This window comes from Symphalangus syndactylus, chromosome 14, assembly GCF_028878055.3.
Source record: "Symphalangus syndactylus isolate Jambi chromosome 14, NHGRI_mSymSyn1-v2.1_pri, whole genome shotgun sequence".
NCBI classification, from domain to species: domain Eukaryota; kingdom Metazoa; phylum Chordata; class Mammalia; order Primates; family Hylobatidae; genus Symphalangus; species Symphalangus syndactylus.
In genome coordinates, this window is record NC_072436.2 from 68,974,438 (window position 1) to 68,987,753 (window position 13,316).

The following is a 13,316-nucleotide window of genomic DNA, read 5'->3' on the forward strand; positions in this document are numbered from 1 at the left end:
AGCAAAGCTCTGTCTCAAAAAAAAAAAAAAAAATCATACAGAAAGTAGAACTGCGATTACCAGGGGTGGTGAGGGAGGGGAATAGGGAGTTAGTGTTCAATGGGTATAGAGTTTTGGTTGGGGAAGATGACAAGTCTGGAGATGGTGATAACTGCACAATGATTAATGCCACAGAACTGTATACTTAAAAATGGCTAAGATGGTGCATTTCATGTTATGTGCATTTTACCACAACTTTTTTTAAGTCCAGGTGGGAAATGGTATGGACACAGATGGTGGGCCTGAGGTCTACCGGCCAGTATCCCCATTCCTTGGGGAATGGGAAGCAGGAGGAGCAGAAGAGGTCTCCCAGGCTCGGATGTCCCTCCTAGAGAGGGGACAGAGAGAAGGAGAGGAGTTGTGGTGTCACAGACTCCCAGTGAGAGAGACAGAGAGACAGCTGCATCTGCCCATGAGTCAGGCAACAGGAGTTACTCTCAGAAGCTGCAGCGGGCTTCGGATCCTGCAGCAGCCTGGATGCAGACTCTTGCTTATCCCCCAGATATTTATTGAGGGCTTGCTTTGTGCAGGGCGTTTCTTGACGGCCCCATTAGAATACTCATAAGACCAAGAAAGTGACAGAAATTCAAAGAATCAGCAGAAAACCCAAAGGCAGCAGCAAGTGAAAGAAGAAAAGATGGCCCTATCTTGGGCTGAAGGAAGGCCTGTATTACCTCTTGGTACAGACACCCCCAAACAAAAAGCAGAGGTAGATGGTCATTCTAACACCTGCCCTGCCATGGTGTTCTCAGGCCTGGACACCCCAGGAACTGGGCAGCTGTCTCCCCTATCACCAGCAGAGCACTGCTCCTCTCCCCCTCAACCACCCTCCACCCCACCTTTCTAAATCCTAGCTGGAACCACAGAAGTGGCCAAAAAGGGAGGGAGCCAGGGTGAAATACACTTCAAGAAGGGTGGTCTTTAGACTCAGAAGGCCAATTAGAACTGGGGAAGATATTTACATATAATTTTTACTTGCCAATTAAAGAAAAACAGAACTGGGGAAGATACTAGAAACATCTATGACAAAAATGGTAACATTCTCAATATATAAAGAGCACTTGCAACTAATGAAGAAAAAGACAAACATGCCCCTCCATGGGCAAATGAAAAAGTAATTCAGTAAGAATAAATACGAATAGGTGATAACAATGAAGTATTCACAAGTACTATTTGAACCTTAAGAAAGTGTCAGCTGGGCGTGGTGGCTCACGCCTGTAATCCCAGCACTTTGGGAGGCCAAGGCGGGTGGATCACGAGGGCAGGAGATCAAGACCATCCTGGCTAACACGGTGAAACCCCGTCTTTACTAAAAATACAAAAAATTAGCCAGGCATGGTGGCGGGTGCCTGCAGTCCCACCTACTCAGGAGGCTGAGGCAGGAGAATGGCGTGAACCCGGGAGGCAGAGCTTGCAGTGAGCCGAGATCGCACCACTGCACTCCAGCCTGGGCGACAGAACGAGACTCTGTCAAAAAAAAAAAAAAGACAAGAAAGAAAGTGTCAAAGATTTACAGAACAATGCTGTGTGTTAGCAGGATTACTAGAAAAATAAGCCCTCATACTTGGCTGACAGGAGAATAAAGTTGATACAGACTTTAAGAACAATTTGGGAAATGCAGCAACGCATTAAATCTGTCTATAACCTCTGACATAGCAATTCATCTTCTGATATTTACCCAAAGGAAATAATTAAATATGTGGCCAAAGATTTAGTCACCAGAATATGCCTCACGGTGACTATATAATTTAAGCACTGGATATAAATATAAACACTTATATAACCTAAATATTCATCAGTAGGGGGTTGAGTAAATTAATGATGGTGCATCCGTATAATAAAATATTGTGCAGATATTTTTAAAGGTGTTATAGAAGAATACTTACTGACATAAAAAAAGCCCCCTTTTTTTTTTAATTAATTAATTTATGTTTTTGAGACTGAGTCTCATTCTGTCATCCAGGCTGGAGAGCAGTGGTGAGATCTCGGCTCACTGCAGCCTCCACCTCCCGGGTTCAAGCGATTCTTGTGCCTCTGCCCCACAAGTAGCTGGGATTACAGGCACGCATCACCATGCCTGGCTAATTTTTGAATTTTTTAGTAGACACAGGGTTTCACCCTGTTGGCTGGCCTCGAACTCCTGGCCTCAAGCAATCTGCCCACCTCAGCCTCCCAAAGTGCTGGGATTACAGGCGTGAGCCACCACACCCGGCCCCCCGGTTTATTTTTCAGCAAATGTGCAAACATTTGGAAAAAAAAAAAAATCTATGATGGGATTACTTCTGGTGGAGAAATGGGGCTGGCCAGGTGCTATTTCTTGACCTGTTTGACCTGGGCGATATTACATAGGTATTCTCTTCACATACATATTTATTCTCAACCGTGGCATGATTACTATGTGGGCTGAATCACTCTGTGGTTGGTGTGGGGGACCTCCCCTTGCACTGTGGAATGTCTAGCGGCATCCTGGGCCTCTACCCTGTACATACACACCCTGTGCCCCCAACCCCTGTGGCAACAACCCAAAATGTCTCCAGACATTGGCAAATGTCCCCTAAGAAAAAACTGCCCCCAGTTGAGAACTACTATATTAAATCGTATATTTATATCTTCTGCACTTTACTTGTATGTTAAATTTTATAACTAAAATTTTTAAGAAAAAAAGTCTTGGATGTGTCAAATTGTTAACAAGTTAATTCAAAGTGGCAAGATTTGGGGCTATTTTTTACTTTTGCCTCATGCCTTTCTGTAGTTTGTCATTTTTAACAGCAAGTACATATTATGTTTATAAAAAGAAAACAGGCTAGGAGGGGTGGCTGACACCTGCAATCCAAGCACTTTGGGAGGCCAAAGTGGGTGGATTGCCTGATGTCAGGAGTTCAAGACCAGCCTGGGCAACATGGTGAAACCCCATCTCTACTAAAAATAAAAATAAAAATAAATTAGCCAGGCATGGTTGCAGGTGCCTGTAATCCCAGCTACTCGGGAGGCTGAGGCAAGAGAATCACTTGAACCTGGGAAGCGGTGGTTGCAATGAGCCAAGATCATGCCATTGCACTCCAGCCTGGATAATAAGAGCGAAAGTCCATTTCAAAAAAAAAAAAGAAGGAAGGAAGGAAGGAGAAGGAAGGAAGGAGAAGGAAGGAAGGAAGGAAGGAAGGAAGGAAGGAAGGAAGGAAGGAAGGAAAGAAGGAAGGAAGAGAAAGCTCTTTTCTTTTCTTTTTTTTTTTTTTTTTGAGATGGAGTCTCACTCTGTCTCCCAGGCTGGAGTGCAGTGGCGCAATCTCGGCTCACTGCAAGCTCCGCGCCTCCCGGGTTCACGCCATTCTCCTGCCTCAGCCTCCCGAGTAGCTGGGACTACAGGCGCCCACCACCATGCCCGGCTAATTTTTTTTGTATTTTTAGTAGAGACGGGGTTTCACTGTGTTAGCCAGGATGGTCTTGATCTCCTGACCTCATGATCCACCCGCCTCGGACTCCCAAAGTGCTGGGATTACAGGCGTGAGCCAACACACCTGGCCGCTGTTTTCAATATTTTAAGTCATTTGTAATGTGTAAACAGCTAGGTTCAGAGAGTCCGGGGCCTTCAGCCCACTTTCCCTACACAGGTGAGTGAAGAGTGTTCCCTGAGCACAGGAATCCACCTCCAACTAGTTCTATAAGATCCCCCAACTTCTGCCCAAAATCTAGAGACCCCCAGGAGATCAAGAAGAGAAGAGGTGGGAGGGGGAGGCTGGAGGAGGAGACACCCTGACAGGATGAGAGAGAGGGAAGTGTCAGTAATGACTTCTGGGTTCCTGGCTGGTGACACAGGGCAGAAATTCACCAAGTGGGGACACAGCAGATCTGGCCTTCAAGGAAATAAGATGTTTCAGCTTTAAAGCAGTAGGGATCTGGTTTTGTTCTTGTATGCATCCAAGCACCTAGAATGGTACTGAGTACCCACCTACTATGGTAGGTACTCAGTAAATATTTGTTCAATGAACTAAATGCATGAATAGAGGGATATAAATAATCACATTACGGAATGGAAAATGGGCAGGGCAGAAGAGAAGTACAGACGATTAAATGCTATAGGAAATTAAGCTGCTCGTTCACACAGACAGTCAAAAATATCTACTATGGCCCAGTTACTCATGGTATTTTTAGTTAATGAATTAATTAATATAAAAACAAAAGAATGAGAAGTATTCATTAGTAGCCTCTACTATTAATAGAGGTCTTTAGACAGGGAAGCCAAAAAATTGCCCTCAGAGTCCAGCCTCCCAGAGCTCATAGTCTATTTTGGGAGGCAGGTCCTGAAATTACATCTGAGACAGGGAACAACTGCAAGGAAAGTGGGGCCAGCCCAGCCCCATACATTTCAGGCTGCCTGTAGGAGCCAAACACACAGTGCAGGCTGGCTTCTCTGCAAGCAGGCCACTGTCCCATCTGTGCCATGAGGAGTTGGGCTCAGTGGTTCTCAACCCTGACTGCATAGCCAAAACACCTGGAAATTTGTCAGAAACAACACCTATGCCTGGGTCCCCACCGGAAGGGATTTGGCTTCAGAAAAGGCAGGCAGGGAGGTTGGCAGTGGTCTTTGGCAAAGCTCCCACACACTATGTTGACCTGTAGCCAGAGTTGAGTCCCCCCAGCCTACATGCTCTGTAAGTTCTGAACCTGGTTCTAACGGTTTCCCTCCTTAGGCATCAACTCAGCCCCAAACTCCATGGTGAATGCTCCCACAATGGGGAGCACATTAATTTCACCTGCCATCACATCTCAGACCCATTTTTCCCAAGATGTGGTTCCAAAATAACCTGCATCAAGTATTTGTTAAGTGCTGATTCTTAGGTCACCTTCCAGACCTGCTGCATCAGAACCTTTACAGATGGGGACTCTGGAATCTGTTTCTCAAACACATTCTACAAGTGATTCTCAGAAACAATCAAGTGAGCGGGCCATGTCCCAGACTAAGTGAAGCTCCCAGGCACACCTGGAGGATGGCTAGAGGCTGGGCCAGAAGGCACACAAACACTAGAGAGCAACTACTTGTGCTCAGCACTGGGACAAACCAATGAACAAATAGGACAGGTCACTGCTCTCAAGGCACCCTGATGCCCTAAGCATGGAGCTGAGCACAGGCCAGTGGGGGCGAGGGTGCTAGCATCCCTAGCAAGGTGCTGCTGCTTGTCATCCAGAGAGGAGAGACTCTTGACAGCCAGGGGAATCCTGGGTATCCTCCTGGAGAAGATGGCATTGCCCTGGGCTTTGAAATACAAATAGACTTGAAATGGTTGGAGATGTTACATTCTATTATATGGTATTTCTGTTTTCCGAGGAGATCATCAGTGCAAATAAATAGGCATTACAAAGAAGGAATACAGAGATCTGGGGGGAGATAGCAGCTGCACGTGTTCGGGGTACTTGGGCCAGGGCAATAGCAAAGAGGGGCCTCAAGGGATTTGGTCATCTTCCCGACTCAAGGGCAATGCCCACTCCAAGCGCTGGTAGCTCCCTGCCATGACAACTGACCTGAACACATTTAACTTCCTTGGGTTTCAATTTCCTTATTTGCAGAATGGAGACATCGGTAGCCACCACAGGACTGTTACAGGACAAGGGAAAGAGCTGTGAGCAGACCCAAACGAGTGTTAGAGCATCCAGAGCCCTATGCTAATGTGTGCCCTGCCCAGTGTCCTTAGGGAATTTCTTTTCCTGCCAATGGTGACGCCGCAATTTCTGCATAGCAAAGCCTTAGGCAACATCTGATGGACACTGGAGAATGAAGGACTTTGTCTTGAAGTTGCTCTTGCATAGTGAACTCCCAGGCATGTCACCAGTCAATGAAAATAGCGAAATTTTCTTAAACGTTTCAAATCACACTTTTCAAAAGAGGAATACATATAACTTGTCCCACAGCAAAGAATAAAAGCTACACATACATCTCCCTTTGCCAAATCGTGTCTTTCATCTATCATTATTTTGGGGGTGCTTGGAGATATGATTCAGATCATGGATCAGACTTAAAAGAGCTCCCTTGGTGCCTCCACTGAAGGAAGCTCATGAAAACACCAGCTACTCTTCCCTCTTCATTTGACTATCTTTTCTGATACATAGATTTTTATTATTATTATTAATTCCACAAAACTACAGGGTATGGCTCCTGGCTAAGTGGAAACCCTCTCTCCTCTCCTTATTTATCTTTCTCTGCAGAACCGGGGTCCTGACTCACAGCTATTGTTCCTTCTCTTAATTTTGACAGATCCTTCCTCTTCCCTTTCCCCTCCTGAGACACCCGCTCCCTTGGGAATCTGCCTTGGAGGGGTTGGGGAAGGGGGTTCAGGACGCCTGGTGAGAAGGGGAGTGTGTGTGTGATTTCTCTGCTGCCCCACACAGAGATACCTGTATCTATTCTAAGCACTACATGTAGGGACTTAGCTTCTTGAATTTAAAGAAAATACCCTTGACATTCCTCAAAATTCCTGTGTCAAGGCCATTTCCATCCTATTCTGTTCCTTTTCCTACTGATTAAGACGGGGCAGACTCAATATAGCCAATGTTGGATAAAGATGGGTGAATGAATGAGTGAGTGAATGAATGAATGAATGAATAAAAAAGACACAACTTTCAAAGCACATCATCTACACGCCCCGTTTTTCAGTTGCCCTGATTCCTCTCTACCTTCTGCACCCATCTTCCAACTTAACCTTATCCCCACTACCCAGTAAAAGCTCGGACTTTATTTCCTCTGGGTATCAGTCTTAGAAAAGTGATAACCGCTGACCTACGGCACTTTCGCTTTTCCAATTTTTCAAAGCCCTGTGGCATTTATTGTGCTCTGCTTATTCCTCATCGCCCCCCTGCAGAAGTCGGGCCTGGGATTTCTGTCCCTGCTGACAAGGGGAGAAACTGTGGCCTGGACTAGGGTTAGCTCCCGAGCAGGGGCTTCAGACCCGCCAGTGAGCGCCGAGAGTCGGGTAGCACCCGAGCGGGCGCGGCAGCCACGGGGATCTCACCTCGGAAAGTCAGGCTTGCGACAGGGTCGCTGCGCCGGTCCTTCTTCGCACTGGGGAGGTTGCTGGCCCTCACCAGCAGGCAGCACAGCATGGCTGGGCAGCCCCGGCGGCGCACAGGCGCGCAGTCAGGGCGGGAGCGGGAGCACCGGCCCCGAGCACCCACCCAGCAAGCGCCCGGCTCCCAGGCAGCCGCGCCAAGAGAGCTGTCGCCTTCGCTGCTCCTCCGCGGGGAAGTGGCCAATGCCTGAGAGAGGCTGCAGGGAGGACACCGGACACCCACTGGGCGGACCCTCCCCTCCGGCTCCTACCCAGATCCGCCCTGCCCGCGGCGCGCGGGGAGGGACAGGGGTCAGACGGGCGCCTGCGGGGGCGCTGGTCCCTAGCTCCGCGAGTCCCAGCTCCCGGCCAGGAACGAGGCGCCGCTGACGCGGGCGCGCAACTCGGCCTCCGAGAGCGCACAAGGCGCCGCGGGGCCTTCTCCGCGGGAGCCTCCGGTGACCAAGGCTCCACATCAACCAGGGCGCCCGGGCCCGGTGCGCACCGGTGCCGACTTGGCAGCCGCCCTGTGCGCTCGACGAAAGGGTGAGAAGGAGGCAGGAGTGCAGGCGGAAGGAGTGGGCGATCAGCGGCGGGGAAGAGAGTGTGTCTTCGGGGAAACCAAGTCTGAGGGAGCGCTGAAGGGGAAGCGTGCGGAGCGTGCTGTGCACCCCGAGCCCCCCGCCTCCCTGCCTCTCGCCTCTCTCCACCCGCCCCATGATCTGCGCCCGGGAGCCGGTCCTCTCCCGTCCGCAGGCTGCCTAGGCGGCCGTTCTGGTTTGCTGGGACCCCTGGGCCGGGAGAGACTCCGAGGTTCGAGTCACCGCCAACCCGCCTCGGAGCCTTCTCCGCGGCGGTGTCGAGTCATTTATCTCTGGAGGCAGAGATCTGTATTCAAATCATACTGCGTTCCCTGGAGAACTAGGGTCCAGCTGCGGCCCATTCTGTCCCCTGCAAGTCCCCCATCCCCAACAATCTCTACACGCCCTAGTCTCCACAGTGGGAAAGCTGTTCAAGTGTAAGACTTGAACGGTGACAGTCGTTTCGCTTATTATGTCTGGTTCCTTTCCAGCGTATGAACTTCTTGACACAGGGGCCCTGGCTTCACACTTCTATCCCCCAGCACTCCAGCACCTAGCCCTGGTCAGGGCACTGTCCGTCTTCCCACTGCCCAAGTCCTCACTAACCAACCTGCTCACTTAGCCTAAATGCACTGCTGTGCAAAATCTCAACTCCGTTTCCCCTCTCTTATTTTGAGGGATACAGCATTCTCACAGGGCTAAGCCATAACCCTGGCGAATCCAACTCCGCCTCCTCCACACCTGCCCCCAACCACTGATGTGTTGGAGAGTAACACAGCCAGTGTGAGTGGTGCCTTTTGTAGTTATGACCCTTAACTCAAGGGAGCCCTCACTGCTGGGGGCAATCATACTATGTGTCTTGTCTCCCTGTCTCCCGGATGCCCCTAGAACACCCCATCGCCCAACCCCACTCTCAGTTTGCTTCCTCTTTACGGAGCAGAGAACTTCTTCAGGTCCCCAGGCTCCTTCTAACGCCCGCCCTCGGCATCTGCGCCCAAATCCTGTGAGTTCTCTCCTGTTCTTACAAATGAATCACCCGTACTCCCCACTGGGAACAACTGGACACTCGGGCATAGACCCCATCCCCTTTCGCCCATTCAGTGGTGAGCCTGCAGTGATTCTCTCCCTCTCTTGCCTTACCAAGTTCCCCTGTTTACCGGATCATCCCATCGGCACACAAGCATGACGTTATTGCTCTCAAGAAAACACACCCTTGACCCCACGTCCCCTTCAGCTACTGGTCATTTCTCTTTTCACAACAATGCCCTTTGAAGGAGCTCTCCTTACTTTCTGTCTCCAATCTCCCTCCTCCATTCTCTCTTGAACCCACCCAGTGACACCTTCAACCCCACCAGGTCATCAAAAATGTAAATCCCCCTCCCACTCTCCTTCAAAATACGTCCAAAATCCCACCATATCTCACCATCTCCATTGTAACTGCCCCCCGTGGAAGCCTGTCATCCCTTGCCTGAGTCATTTAATCGACTCCATGGACTCCCAACGTGTCTCCTGCTCTGCCCTTGCCCCCACGGTCTATCCTCAATCCAATTCTCATGACCTGGTTCTACTCAAAGTCTTCCGTTGGCTCCCACCTCACTCAGTGCAAAACTCAAAGGCCTTACGTGACCTTGAAAGCCCTGGCTGACCTCGCTGACCTCCCCAGGACCCATGCTAGCCTTCCAGCTGTTCCCCAGACAGGCCAGACCAGTGCCTCCCCAGGGTCTCTGCCAGCTGTTCCCTCCGGCTGGCATGTCTTCCCTTCCTTCAGATATCCACTCCAGTGAGACCAACCCGGCCACACAACTGAAAACCACAACTTTCCCTCTTTCATCTCCCTTTCAGGCTTCTTCTCTAGCACCAATCACTGTATAGCATATGTGTCTTACTTGTTTTCTGTCTTCCCCATCAGAATGTCTGCTCCAAGTAGGCAGGGGTTTTTGTCTGTTTTGTCCACTGCTGTTTTCTCAGTGCCTGAAACAGCACTTGGTGCAAAGCATGGTCTCCATAAATTCTTTCTAAATGATGGACTGAAAGAATAAACATTCACCCATCACCTCTGACTTGCTGGGAATAAGTCACATCCCTGCCCTCAGGGAGTATCCAGTCAAGGGGTAGAGACCACAGAGGGTGTCAACCACATCTACAGGCACTGTGGGAAGTGCTCCCAAGAAGTGGAAGGTCGGTAAAGGACATAGCTGGGATGAGCATGGGGGTGGGGAAAAGGAAAGAGAGGAGGGTCTGAGCCTGTTCTCATCACAGCACCTTCTCTAGCTGCTTGGACCCTCACTCCTTCCTCCCAACTCTACCCTTCTCTTCTCCCCTCAAGATGAGGCAGACATTTGATTCCCTCAACATCCATCCAGAACCCCTTCCCTCATAGCAGAACCTGACTGCTCAGTTACGCAGCCCCAGCTCCAGGATGGATCCCACTCTATCTCAGCATATTTCTTGGCAATGGCTATTGGTCTAGCAAGAGGTATGTGTCCTAAGTTGTTCCCCTGGAAAGACCGATTTATATGCCATGAATAGAGAAGCCCAACTCCCTCTCCTGCTTCGTGTGCATAAGGAACCTTGCAGATCCAATTGCTGACCAGTTGAGGACATAGCAGACATCATGGACAGCAGATCAGAGAGAAAAATGGAGCCTGCCTGGGTACAGGATGATACTACGGAGTTGCTGGCAGCAGCAGCCCATCTGGAGTGGCCACTGCCAAGACGCAGGCTGCAGTGGAGAGGCTGGCCAGTGTTGTGCACTCTGCAGAGCCGGTGGGGGCTGGGAACAGGTGGGAGCCCCACCCCCTACCAAGTTGGTGGGGTGGGAGCCCCGAGCTCCCAGGCACAGCTGCAGCCGCTTGGCTGCAGCCCCAGACCCAGGCATCCCTGCACTCTCTGGGGCCCAGGAAGCTTGCAGGCTCAGAAGTGCCTTCTCCCCGTCTCTGGCCTCTCCCCACTCCAGTCACCCACTCCAGGGTGGAGCAAAGTTGTGTCCAAGCCCACATGCTGTTGCAACCCAGCCAGATGTGTGCACACTTGTGGTGGCACTGACATGCCAGGCCCCTGCTGCCCCAACCCCCTCCAGACTTTGAGTGCTGACAAGCTCAGGAGGGAAGCTGAGGGGTAGCTCCACCTGGAACTGCAAGCACCCCTCTGCGTGAACAGCCTAGGTGCCCTAGATGACATGTTGATGGCAGCAGGAGGTAGACAGGCTCCTGGGCAGAAAGGGGTGGGTCCCCAGTGAAACCCCACCTACAAGCCAGGGATGGCCTGAAGCCTGGGGGCTGGGCTGCCAGTTCCAGGTGGAGTCCTCAGCCCGGAGTGAGAACTTATGGTGCTTTTTCCCCCAGCCCACTCCAGGTCACCCATGGACCAAATAGCACACACTTGCTCCCTTCTGAGCCCATAAAATCCCAGGACTCAGCTAGACTCAGACAGATGTTGGGACTACCAGGTACAGGAAGGAACTACCCACTCCAGGTCAGGTGTCCTCCACTCATCGGGAAGACCTGCTTGCCGTGACGAGCTACCCTCTGTGGGTCTCCTCTCTGCTGAGAGCTAGACACTCATCAGGAGGACCTGCCTGCAGAAAGGAACTACCCCACTTCGGGTCTCCTGGGAGCTGTTCTGTCACTCAGTGAAGCTCTCTCCACCTTGCTCACCCTCCAGTTGTCTGTGTACCTATTCTTCCTGGACATAGGACAAGGACCCAGGACCCACCGAACAGCAGGACTGAAAGAGCTGTACCACAAACAAGGCTGAAACAGCCGGCCCCCCACCCCAACCCTGCTCGCCATGTTGCAGGCAACAAGAATGAGAGAAAAGCTTCAGCTCTTCGGGGAGCCCAGACCTAGGGGTCACATGGCTATGACACCCTCTTTGGGGCTCTGCAGTTCCTGGTGCCTCCAAGCTTCTGGGCACCACCATGTTCCCCAGTAGCCACAGTGGAAGCCCCTTGCAGTATGCCTGGTCCAGCCGCAGTCTCGCACAGAGCCAGTGCCTGTGCCAGCACCTGGAGCTGCCTGCCCCACCACAGCTGGCATGCCTGGCTGTGTGCAGTGGCTGGACCCTGCACTCACTCACACACCCCTTGCTGTTCAGTGCCTGGCTTGCCCTTGGCAGGCGTGGGATCGGGGCTGTTACTGTGAGCTGAGCACAGCCTAGTGGGCCCAAGCAAAACTCAGGCAAAGGTGCTACCAGCCACACACGTTTCCAGCTGGAAAAAGCAACACCCTAAGGATCCTGTGACAGAGTTGTCTAGTCTATATGCCCAGAGCTCACTGGGTCTCTGGACACCAGTTAAGTGAGCTGATCCCCTTAAGACTATCATTTAATAAATTGATTTTCCCAAGGCTTAAACATGGGGTGTCCAGGAGGCAAACAAACCTTGCCTCTCTGCTCATTTAAGTCTATTTGAGCCAGGATTTCAGTTGCTTGCAGCCTAAATCATCCTTACTGACCCCTGTGACTTTGGTACCGTCTATGTGCCCACAGCATCCAAGTGACTCCACCAAGTCTTACCACCACCCTCTCCTGCCCAGGCCACTGCAGGTGCCTCCTAGCTGGTCAGTCGCCTCATCACATCATCACTCTGGCTATGTCTGGCCCATTATCCACACTGCAGCCAGGTGATCTTAAATATGATCAGGTCAATCTCCTGCTAAAAGCCTCTTGGGAGGTTTATCCAAAGGCCTCCTGTGCTCTTGGGATGAAGCCCAGATTCATTTCCTTGGGCCAAAGGGCAAGGCCATTCCACCTCTTGCTCTCTGAGCTCTAGCTCCAGTGCCTCGTCAGTTTCTAGAATATGCCAAGCTTCCTCTCAGCTCTGAGGTCGGCTGTGCTCTCTGCCTCCAACTGCCTTCTTCTTTCTTTGCAGAACCACCTATTCATACTTCAGGCCTCAGCTTAAAGATCACCTCTCCAGGAAAGCAGTCCCTGATATCCTGGGGTCTAGACAGGTCCCTCTGGCAAATGACTGCACAGCAGCGCTTTTCCTTCTTGGCATGCATCACAATGGTCAGGAATAACTATCAGTGTAATCACCCGTTTCGTGTCTAGCTAGACTGTGGAGTTGGTCAACGAGGGAAGAGACCAAGGCTGTCTTAGTGACTCAGGTATTCCCAGCGTGTAGTACAGGACTGGCCTGGCATTGGTATAGTGGACACTGCACGTGGCTCCCGGGTGTGGATTCTGCCCCCCCTGGTGAGTTCAGCCAGTGGTTCTCAAAGGGGATAGTACTGCCCCCTAGGGGAATTTTTGGATATTACAAAACTTTTTTTTTCTTTTTCTTTTTCTTTTTCCTTTTTTTTTTTTTTCTGTCTGTCACAATGATTCCTGGCTTTGCTTTTGCCGCTATCATACCCCACCCCACCCCAGCTCCAATCCTTCAGAGTCACCACAGGAAATGGAAATCTGTAGGGGGTATAACTAATATTTCCATAGGACATTCCAAGGGACTTCTGCCTTCCCTTGGCTTGTGTCCAAGGAAAAGCACATCTGTTCTGCAAATCAGAAAAGCAGCTGCTGGTGATCTGACCCCTGGACACTTCCTGAGGCCTCCTTTTCATCCCAGCCTCCAACTTCCTAGTCTGGCTGATGTTCACTGCCCTGGACTTCTCCCTAATCAGATAACTGACTGTTGCCTTGCAGACTTCATACTGAGGCC

At 50.8% G+C, this 13,316-nt stretch overlaps 1 protein-coding gene across 15 annotated transcripts in view; it reads right to left on the minus strand.

Moving 5' to 3' along the window:
* The window catches only part of DYSF (dysferlin), a 232,381-nt gene that overhangs the window by 212,005 nt on the left and 7,060 nt on the right, over positions 1-13,316 (minus strand). For 7 of the 15 annotated variants that reach the window (XM_055241810.1, XM_055241806.1, XM_055241808.1 and 4 more), the window contains exon 1: positions 7,041-7,275. The exons of the other annotated variants lie outside the window; for them this stretch is intronic. In XM_055241810.1, the coding sequence (XP_055097785.1) occupies positions 7,041-7,131 (91 nt within the window). In that variant the 5' untranslated portion in view covers positions 7,132-7,275. Of the gene's footprint in view, positions 1-7,040; positions 7,276-13,316 lie in introns of those variants that run through there. 15 annotated transcript variants of the gene reach the window in all.